At 42.3% G+C, this 10,901-nt stretch overlaps 2 protein-coding genes across 4 annotated transcripts in view; one reads left to right on the top strand and one right to left on the bottom strand.

Annotated features, from left to right (window-relative positions):
• The window catches only part of PELI3 (pellino E3 ubiquitin protein ligase family member 3), a 23,447-nt gene extending 23,160 nt beyond the window's left edge, over positions 1-287 (bottom strand). Inside the window, exon 1 of the mRNA XM_058160270.1 lies at positions 101-287. The gene's annotated coding sequence lies outside the window, so the exon portion shown is untranslated. The remainder of the gene's footprint in view (positions 1-100) is intronic.
• Positions 288-400: 113 nt separating this feature from the next.
• The window catches only part of LOC131186560 (actin-related protein 2-like), a 25,569-nt gene continuing 15,068 nt past the window's right edge, over positions 401-10,901 (top strand). For 2 of the 3 annotated variants that reach the window (XR_009152390.1, XM_058160272.1), the window contains exons 1-5: positions 401-526; positions 6,260-6,370; positions 7,774-8,043; positions 9,240-9,312; positions 10,730-10,866. Coding sequence is in view for 2 of the 3 variants with exons in the window: in XM_058160272.1 (XP_058016255.1) it covers positions 479-526; positions 6,260-6,370; positions 7,774-8,043; positions 9,240-9,312; positions 10,730-10,866 (639 nt within the window). In the remaining variant the exon portion in view is untranslated. The remainder of the gene's footprint in view (positions 527-6,259; positions 6,371-7,773; positions 8,044-9,239; positions 9,313-10,729; positions 10,867-10,901) is intronic. The other variant, XM_058160273.1, reaches the window with a different exon arrangement.

Genomic DNA, 10,901 nt, shown 5'->3' with positions numbered 1-10,901 from the left:
CCTCTTGTTTTTATTTCATTGGACTGGCCGGAGGGTTAAAAAAAGAAAACCCCCCCTCTTCCCCACCCCAACCCGCCACGAAATAAAAAAAAAAACCTACTCTGGCCGGTCGTGGAAAGATCTGCGTTCGAGTCCCCCTTGCACCGTTCCTTCCAAGCCGAGGCCAACCTCGCAGGGCTGTTGTGCGGCGGCAGCATGCAGGAACGGAAAGGAAGCCACGGCTCTCGCTCTTCTCCCTGCGCAGCTTCCTAACAGACGGAGCCGATTGAGTCCCCTTGCTTTGCCGGGGGAAGTGATGCCTAATGGTCACAGCCTCCCCCGCCGTTCTTCCAAGCCCAGGATGTTGCATCACGGCCGAGGGCCGCTTTTTGACCGCAGCCCAGCCCAGCCCAGCCCAGCCCAGCTGCGCCGCTTCCCCCGATCGCCCCAGGCGGAAGCCAAAGGAGACAGCCGCCGCCTCCTCCCCAGGCTGCGCACCATGGACAGCGGGGGCCGGCGGGTGGTGGTCTGCGACAACGGCACCGGGGTGAGCAGCGGAGAGGGGAAGGGGTGGTGGTGGGGTGTCCCATCGCTCCATCCCAGCAGGGCAAAACGGGGTGTGGGTGGGTGGGAAGTAGCGGGGCTGGATTCCCACGACCTCTTAATACTCCGTGGGAAACTTAAGTTTCACTGAAACCCGGGTTCTTATTTATTTTTTATTTATGTATTTTTGTCGCACAGTATATATAAGCATAAGCATGAAAATAACTATGTAATATATAAGCATATATATGAGCATAAGTATGTAATACTTATGTAATACTCCGTCGCCTTCGACAAGACCTAAGCTTAACTCACAGAATCATCTATTGTAATGTCCTTCCTGTTAAAGACTACTTCAGCTTTAATTGCAATAATACTAGAGCAACTAATAGATTTAAACTTAATGTCAACCGCTTTAATCTAGATTGCAGAAAATATGACTTCTGTAACAGAATCATCAGTGCTTGGAACACTTTACCTGACTCTGTGGTCTCTTCCCATAATCCTAAAAGTTTTATCCAAAAACTTTCTACTATTGACCTCACCCCATTCCTAAGAGGACCATAAGGGGCGTGCATAAGCGCACAAACGTGCCTACCGTTCCTGTCCTATTGTTTTTCTTTTCTTCTTCCTATATATATGCTTATACCTCCTTATATTTACCCATATATGTGCTTATTTACTATATAATATTTTTGTATGATACCTACATATATTGTTGTGACAAAATAAAATAAATAAATAAATAAATAATAACTATATTAATTGGATATAAGGAAGGAAAACAATAGGACAGGAACGGTAGGTAGGGAAGCTTGTGCTCTTATGCACGCCCCTTACAGACCTCTTAGGAATGGGGTGAGGTCAATAGTAGATAGTTTTTGGTTGAAGCTTTGGGGATTTGGGGAAGAGACCCCAGAGTCAGGTAGTGCATTCCAAGCATTAACAAACTCTGTTACTGAAGTCATATTTTCTGCAATCAAGATTGGAGTGGTTAACTTTAAGCTTAAATCTATCGTGTGCTCTTGTATCGTTGCGATTGAAGCTGAAGTAGTCTTCAACAGGAAGGACGTTGTAATAGATGATTCTATGAGTTAAACTCGGGTCATGTCGAAGGCGGAGGAGTTCTAAGTTTTCTAAACCCAGGATTTCAAGTCTGGTGGCATAAGGTATTTTGTTGTATTCGGAGGAGTGGAGAACTCTTCTTGTAAAATATTTCTGGACACGTTCAATTGTATTGATGTCAGAGTTGTGGTATGAGTTCCAAACAGTCGAGTCTTGGCTTGCAAATCCTGGAGTTTTATGTTTTGTTTTGTTTTTCGAGCCTGGGAACGCAAGCCTTGCCTCTTGCCAGGCAGGCAGGCCTAACGTAGTTGGAAGGGACCTTGGAGGTCATCTAGTCCAGCCTTGGCAACTTTAAGACTTGTGGACTTCAACTCCCAGAATCACCCAGAATCACCCAGTCTGATACCTCCTGTCCCTGGTGGTTTGATGGCGGGACATCCACGGGGCACCAAGCCGTAGCTCTGAAGTCCACCTGTCTTAAAGCAGGTTGGCTGGGGAATTCTGGGAGTTGGAGTCCACCCGTCTTAAAGCATGCTGGCTGAGGAATTCTGGGAGTTGAGGTCCACAAGTCTTAAAGTTGCCAAGGTTGGGGACCCCCAATCTAGTCCAACATCCCCCCCCCGCCCCCCGCTCACGACAGGAGAACCTATATTAGGGATTCAAACCTCGACAAGCTCAGGGTCTTAGCCACTGAGCCACCTAGGTCAGGCCTAAAGGGGACGGCTGTGGATATTGACCTAAAGGGGATGGCCCTTCCTCCCTCTCTCCCTCTTGCCTTGTGATCTTATATAACCAGAACAACCACCCTGCAAAGTAGGCTGGGTTGAAAGAGAGGGACGGATTATATATGGCGCGTAATATAATCTTGCTGCTTGATTCCTCCAACGGTAACTCGTCGTGGGGTGGGGGAATCATTGAACAAACCATGGTTTGCCTTATAGGGAGCAGACAATGATCTGTAATGTTCTGTGGGCGTGGCTTGGTGGGCGTGGCAGAGGAAGGATACTGCAAAATCCCTCCCCATTCTGGGGCCAGCCGGAGGCAGCATTTGCTGGTTCTCCGAATTACTCCAAATTTCCACTACGGGTTCTGCAGAACCTGTCAGAAGAACCTGCTGGATTTCACCCCTGCCCCGCTCCCTAGTAACACTGATGATGTTACCCAGTTGGGTTGAGAAATGTCTGCAAGAAAACCACCAAGCTCAGACAGCACCAAGGACTAGTGGTCTGCAAATCTGTAAATTTTATGTATCAATTTTGTGTTTTGTTTTATGAGAAGCCAACAGAAAAGATTCAAGGTGTGAGCTTGTTACGCTGAGTTCAGGAAACCATGATTAACTGTGATTCAATGCCATTGGGGCAAAGGTTGATCCTGCAATGCATGGGGAACTTGGAAAGCTAAGGGGGGAGTTTGAACCCAGGGCCAACATGCCTCTCCCATTCAGCCCTTGGATTCTCCCAGAACAAGCAATATTATAAGGGCAATGTTCCTCAAGTTGTGTGTGTGTGTGTGCACATCTTCTTCACAAAAGTGTGCTTAAAAACCTGCAAACCAAATAATGATGCATAAAAAGATTTCTTTGAAAATCGGCTGGGTTGAACGTGCCCAGTTATGAGATACGCCAGCAGAGCTATATATATACTGTCTGGAATGGAAGGGATGGGAAGGGATGGGATAGAATAGAATAGAATAGAATAGAATAGAATAGAATAGAATAGAATAGAATAGAATAGAATAGAATAGAATAGAATTAGGAAAGACTAGACTAGACTAGACTAGACTAGAATAAGGAAAGAATAGAATAGATTAGAATAGAATAGAATAGAATAGAATAGAATAGAATAGAATAGAATAGAATAGAATAGGGAAAGACTAGATTAGACTAGACTAGACTAGACTAGACTAGAATAATGAAAGAATAGAATAGAATTAGGAAAGACTAGACTAGAATAGAATAGAATAGAATAGACTAGAATAAGGAAAGAATAGAATAGAATAGAATTAGGAAAGACTAGACTAGATTAGACTAGACTAGACTAGACTAGATTAGACTAGACTAGACTAGAATAGAATAGAATAGAATTAGGAAAGAATAGAATAGAATAGAATAGAATAGAATAGAATAGAATAGAATAGAATAGAATAGAATAGAATAGAATAAGGAAAGAATAGAATAGAATAGAACAGAACAGAATAGAATAGAATAGAATTAGGAAAGAGTAGAATAGAATAGAATAGAATAGAATAGAATAGAATAGAATAGAATAGAATAGAATAAGGAAAGAATAGAATAGAATAGAACAGAACAGAATAGAATAGAATAGAATTAGGAAGAGTAGAATAGAATAAGGAAAGAATAGAATTAGGAAAGACTAGACTAGACTAGAATAGAATAGAATAGAATAGACTAGAATAAGGAAAGAATAGAATAGAGAATAGAATTAGGAAAGACTAGACTAGATTAGACTAGACTAGACTAGACTAGATTAGACTAGACCAGACTAGACTAGACCAGAATAGAATAGAATTCGAAAAGAATAGAATAGAATAGAATAGAATAGAATAGAATAGAATAGAACAGAATAGAATAGAATAGAATAGAACAGAATAGGAAAGAATAGAATAGAATAGAACAGAACAGAATAGAATAGAATAGAATTAGGAAAGAGTAGAATAGAATAGAATAGAATAGAATAGAATAGAATAGAATAGAATAGAATAGAATAGAATAGAATAAGGAAAGAATAGAATAGAATAGAACAGAACAGAATAGAATAGAATAGGAAAGACTAGATTAGACTAGACTAGACTAGACTAGACTAGAATAATGAAAGAATAGAATAGAATTAGGAAGACTAGACTAGAATAGAATAGAATAGAACAGAATAGAATAAGGAAAGAATAGAATAGAATAGAATTAGGAAAGACTAGACTAGACTAGACTAGACTAGACTAGACTAGATTAGACTAGACTAGACTAGAATAGGATAGAATAGAATAGAATAGAATTAGAATAGGATAGGATAGAATAGAATAGAATAGAATTAGAATAGGATAGAATAGAATAGAATAGAATAGAATAGAATAGAACAGAATAGAATAGAATAGAATTAGGATAGGATAGAATAGAATAGAATAGAATAGAATAGAATAGAATAGAATAGAATAGAATAAGGAAAGAATAGAATAGAATAGAACAGAACAGAATAGAATAGAATAGAATTAGGAAAGAGTAGAATAGAATAGAACAGAACAGAATAGAATAGAATTAGGAAAGAGTAGAATAGAATAGAATAGAATAGAATAGAATAGAATAGAATAGAATAGAATAGAATAGAATAGAATAGAATAGAATAGGCTTAAAGTTGCCAAAGTTGTAGACCCCCAATTCAGACAGTTAAGTTGTGAGTCCATCTTAACAACGAAAGCATTTTCCACGCGAGCCAAGTCAGCTCAAGAGAATTTGCTTGTGTCATGTGTGAACCTCTCACTTGGGTGCGAGGGGGTTACTGGAGGAAAACATCTCTGAGATTTGCACAAGGAAATCTGTGTTTTCAGTGCTGGGTGGCCGCCCCCGTGTGTCCTTTCAGCTTTGCGACACACATTGTGCCTGAACACTTTTCCTTAAAAATTAAAAAAAAAATTGAAAAATCAAATCACGGTCTTGATCAGAGGCTGCTGAATCATTCCTTCTTCTTTTGACTTTATTTTATTTTTTAAAAAAACCAGGGGAATAGCTCTTTGTCTTTCCCGTTTTATTTTATTAAAAATAAAGACACTCTTGTCTTTTATCTTGGTCCCTCCCCTTGTAAAAAAAAAACCAGACCCTTTCCAACCAAGGATTGCAAAGCCACAAGTGTCCCGATTCCTCATTTTATTTCCTCTTTCTCGACTTCCTCAGTTTCCCTAGGTGGGAAAGTGAGCACACAGGACTTCATATTTGAAAGATTAAGGCACAAAAGAAATCAGATTTTTTTCCTCCCATCTCTATATTTTTCCTTCTTCCTTCTCTATCCCTCCCTCCCTCCCTTCTCTAAATTTTCCCTCCTTCCTTCTTCCTTCCTTCCTTCTCTATCCCTTCCTTCCTTCCTTCCTTCCCTCCCTTCCTCCTTCCCTCGCTCCCTCCTCCTTCCTTCCTTCCTTCTCTATATTTTCCTTCCTTCCTTCTCTTCCTTCCTTCCTTCTTCCCTCCCTTCCTCCTTCCCTCCGTCCCTCCTTCTTCCTTCCTTCCTTTATATTTTCCCTCCTTCCTTCTCTATCCCTTCCTTCCTTCCTTCCCTATTTTTTCCCTCCTTCCTTCTCTATCCCTTCCTCCCTCCTCCCTCCCTCCCTCCATTCCTTCCTTCCCTCTCTATATTTTCCCTCCTTCCTTCTCTATCCCTCCCTCCCTCCCTCTCTCCTTTCCTTCCATCTGTGAACACAACCCTAGCATTTAATGATCCCTGTGTATGTTATATAAACCCAGTCATTAATTTCTTTGTCTTTCTGTTATTTCTCTCTCTTTTCTTCTTCTTCTATTTGGAGGAAGAAAACCCCATCAAGAATGATCAATTGTCAATAATGTGCACCTTCTCTACCGGTTCGTTCATTCTTGCCATTTCCCCATCTTTCAGCCCCCCCCCCAAAAATAATAATATTCAATTAATATTCTCTCCTCTCCTCATCTTTGCAGTTTGTGAAATGTGGATATGCCGGATCCAATTTCCCGGAGCATATTTTCCCAGCTTTGGTGGGACGTCCGATTATTCGGTCCAGCGTTAAGGTTGGCAATATTGAGATCAAGGTGAGTGATAATTAGGAGGGAGGTATTGGCAAATTGTGCTTGGAGATTTATGTTGAAAGCAGGCAATTTAACAACATTTGAATTGTTTATTTTATTCTGTGTTGCTTTGCAACTGGCCAACGAAAGCAACTTGCCCACACCACTTAACGTTTCTTGATCATGGAGCATAATAATCGGATTATCTACCAATACTCTACCTCCCCCATCTATTTACCTTCCTAACAGCCCTTTGAGGTAGGCCAGATCCCAAAACAGAAATAGTGGACTCTATTGGTGGAGGTCGGTGTTTTCAACTTTGGCAACTTTTAAGATATATGGATTTCAACTCCCATTAATTTATCTAATAAAAGAAATAGAAAATAAATCCCTGAATTCTTCACCCAGCATTCTTTAAGATGTCTGGACTTCAACTCCTCAGCCAGATGCTTAAAAGATGCTAGCTGGGGAATTCTGGGAGTTGAAGTCCACCCATCTTAGATGTTGGCTGGGGAATTCTGGGAGTTGAAGCCCACTCATGTTAAAGCATGCTAGCTGGGGAATTCTGGGAGTTGAAGTCCACCCATCTTAAAGCATGCTGGCTGGGGAATTCTGGGAGTTGAAGTCCACCCATCTTAAAAGTTCCCAGGTTTGAGAAACATTGGCCTGGGCTACAATCACAGAAAGTTGAAAGCCTGGCAGTGTTTTCGTCTACCCTTCCTTTAAGATTTAATGAAGGCTGAGCCAGTTCTTTCCAGGTTTTTTTAACTGTCCTGGGCTAAAATTATGTTTTTCTCATTGCTGTTGCCCAATTTCTCCCAGATGTTTGGTTCTCTGTGGTACCTATCTGTGCACCTCCTTCTGCTAGCTCTGTGTGTTTGTATGTATACCCCCTTCATCCACATGGGCATTGTTGCCACCTGGATAGCAATACCACTTAGACTTATATACCGCTTCACAGTGCTTTGCAGCCCTCTCTAAACCGTTTACAGAGTCAGTCTGTAGTTATCTGAGGTTCTCATTTTACCCACCTCAGAAGGATGGAAGGCTGAGTTGACCTTGAGATGGTCAGGATTGAACTCCTGGCAGTGGGCAGAATTAGCCTGAAATATTCTAATCATTGTGCCACCATGGCAAAGAAGGAAAGGAAGGAAGGAAGGAAGGATAGCAATAGCACTTAGACTCATATACCGCTTCACAGTGCTTTGCAGGCCCCTCTCTGAGCGGTTTACAGAGTCAGCCTCTTGCCCCCAACAATCTGGGTCCTCATTTTACCCACCTCGGAAGGACAGAAAGCTGAATCAACCTTGAGCTGGTCAGGATCGAACTGCTGGCAGCCGGCAGTTAGCAGAAGTAGCCTGCAGTACTGCACTTTAACCACTGCGCCACCACGGCTCATAGACCTCTATGGGTTTCATCCCTGATAGGACCTCATGGTGGGTGATGACGCCAGCAAGTTGCGTTCCATGTTGGAGGTGAACTATCCCATGGAGAACGGGATTGTGCGCAGCTGGGAGGACATGAAATACTTGTGGGACTACACTTTTGGGCCAGAGAAACTCAACATTGACCCTCGTAACTGCAAGATCCTGCTCACGGAGCCCCCTCTGAACCCCACCAAGAACCAAGAGAAGATCATTGAGGTAAGCAGGACTGGAGGTGACGATCAGAGAGTTTTACTGGAGGACTTGATCAAGGTGATTTGAACAAATTACAGTTTTTATCCCGGCCATTGTTTTTTGTGACACATGGTATTTATTATCCATTGTGCTACTTGCAGAAAAAATGTATGATCTAAAATGTTTGTTAACTAACAAAAGGTCTCTCTCTCCCCCTCTCCATCCATCCATCCATCCATCAATTCCATTCATCTATCAATCATCTCTCTATCTATCTATCTAATCTCTCTCAACTACTGTATCTATTTATTTATCTATCTATCCATCACCTGTCTATCTATCTGTCTAATCTATCTTATCTCTGTCTCTCATTTTTTCTACCACCTCTCATCTATCAATCATCTACTTCTTTCATTTATCTGTCTGTCTGTCTGTCTGTCTGTCTGTCTATCTATCTATCTATCTATCTTCTCTCTCTCTCATTTTCTCTATCACCTATCTCATCTCTCTCTCTTTCATCTACTTCTATTATCTATCTGTTCATCCGTCCGTCCATCCATCCATCCATATCTGTCTGTCTGTCTGTCTCTCTCTCTCCCTCTCTCTCTCTGTATCTATCTTATCTAGGTATCTTATCTCTCTCATTTTCTCTATCACCTATCTCATCTCTCTATCGATCATCTACTTCTATCATCTATTTCTATGTCTGTCTGTCCGTCCATCCGTCCATCCAATCATCTATGTCTGTCTATCTATCTATGTATGTATCTATCTTATCTATCTTATCTCTCTCTCTCTCATTTTCTCTATCACCTATCTCATATCTCTCTCTATTGATCATCTTCTATTTATCTATCTGTCTATCCCTCCATCCATCCCTCCATCCCTCCATCCCTCCATCCTTCTATATCTATCTATCTATCTATCTATCTATCTATCTATCTATCTATCTATCTATCTATCTATCTATCTATCATTTCTCTATCACCTATCATTATCCATTTGTCCTTTTTAATGCATATTATCCATCTTTCGTTTTTTGAATCACAAACACACACACTCCTTGAGTTACGATTGCCCATTACGGCGAGATGTCATGGCAGTCGTAAAGTGGATTGATAGAGTAATTAACAATTAATGTTTTGGTAGGAAAAGATAATGTGGGAAGGTTATGATTGGCAGCCCCTGAAAGATTTATTTGAAGTAGCGAGGGACTATAAAAAGGCATCTTATTTATGGAATGCTCTCTTCTTGTCTTTTTTTATACAAACCAGGTTATGTTTGAAACCTACCAGTTTGATGGTGTCTATATTGCGATCCAAGCTGTGTTGACGCTTTATGCTCAAGGTAAGCCAGCTTTTTGTGGAGAACCTAAGCGTTAAGCTTTTAGCCACAAAACGCTGGGTTACACCCACAATTTTGTCCATCCAGTTACTGAACGAACTCATTTTCTGGGTTCACACCTGGAACCCAAACCAACAAGCCAAGCAGGTGCGGTTTGTTCACACAACAGGCTAAGCCACAGAACAACTAAGCTACATTAACCTTGATGTTGTGTTGGTAAGTCCGAGGAGTAGCTTGTAGGTATTCCATTTTTTAATGGGAAGGCAGAAAGCTGTTTGGATAGCAGAGAAACTCTGCCCTTTGGAGCTCCGACTTCTATGCTTTCAGCATTCAACATCTTAACACTGATGATGTTATTTAGCTGGGTCGTGAAAGGTCTGCAAGAAAACCACCAGAGCACCAAGAATTCCGCAGTCCTTTTCCTCCTCCTCCTCCTCCTTTCTAGCACTGATGGTGTTACCTAGTTGGGTCATGAAATGTTTGCTAGAAAACAACCAAGCGCAGAAAGCATCAAAGACTCCACAATATTATTTCTCCTCCTCCTCCTCCTGCTCTTCCTCCTGCTCTTCCTCCTCCTCCTCCTCCTCCTCCTCCTCCTCCTCCTCCTCCTCCTCCTCCGTACTGATAATGTTACCTAGTTGGGTCATGAAATGTTTGTTAGGAAACAACCAAGCTCAGAGAGCATCAAAGACCCCACAATATTATTCCTCCTCCTCCTCCTCCTCCTGCTCGTCCTCCTCCTCCTGCTCGTCCTCCTCCTCCTCCTCCTCCTCCTCCTCCTCCTCCTCCTCCTCCTCCTCCTCCTCCTCCTCCTCCTCCTCCTCCTCCTCCTCCTCCTCCTCCTCCTTTCTAGTACTGATAATGTTATCTAGTTGGGTCATGAACTGTTTGGAAGGAAACAACCAAGCTCAGAGAGCATCAAAGACCCCACAATATTATTATTCCTCCTCCTCCTCCTCCTCCTCCTCCTCCTCCTCCTCCTCCGTACTGATAATGTTATCTAGTTGGGTCATGAACTGTTTGGAAGGAAACAACCAAGCTCAGAGAGCATCAAAGACCCCACAATATTATTCCTCCTCCTCCTCCTCCTCCTCCTCCTGCTCTTCCTCCTCCTCCTCCACCACCACCACCTCCTCCTCCTCCTCCTTTCTAGCACTGATAATGTTACCTAGTTGGGTCATGAAATGTTTGTAAGAAAACAACCAAGCGCAGAAAGCATCAAAGACCCCACAATATTATTCCTCCTCCTGCTCCTCCTCCTCCTGCTCCTCCTCCTTTCTAGCACTGATAATGTTGCCTAGTTGGGTCATGAAACGTCTGCAAGAAAGCCACCCAGCTCAGAGAGCACCGGGGACCTTTGATTTCAACCCTGAGCTACAAATAATTCTCCTTTATGAATTCAAGATCCTCCCCTTTGCAGGTCTGCTGACTGGATTGGTGGTGGACTCCGGAGATGGGGTCACTCACATCTGCCCCGTCTACGAGGGGTTTTCGTTGCCCCACCTCACCCGCCGGTTGGATATCGCAGGGCGTGACATCACACGCTACCTCATCAAGGTGAGCGCCGGACGCTTTTCTGATCTCCCCACAGA

The sequence above is a fragment of the Ahaetulla prasina genome, chromosome 17 (assembly GCF_028640845.1).
Source record: "Ahaetulla prasina isolate Xishuangbanna chromosome 17, ASM2864084v1, whole genome shotgun sequence".
NCBI lineage: Eukaryota > Metazoa > Chordata > Lepidosauria > Squamata > Colubridae > Ahaetulla > Ahaetulla prasina.
Note: the sequence above shows the minus strand (reverse complement) of the source record. Positions and strands in the feature narration are given on the sequence as shown.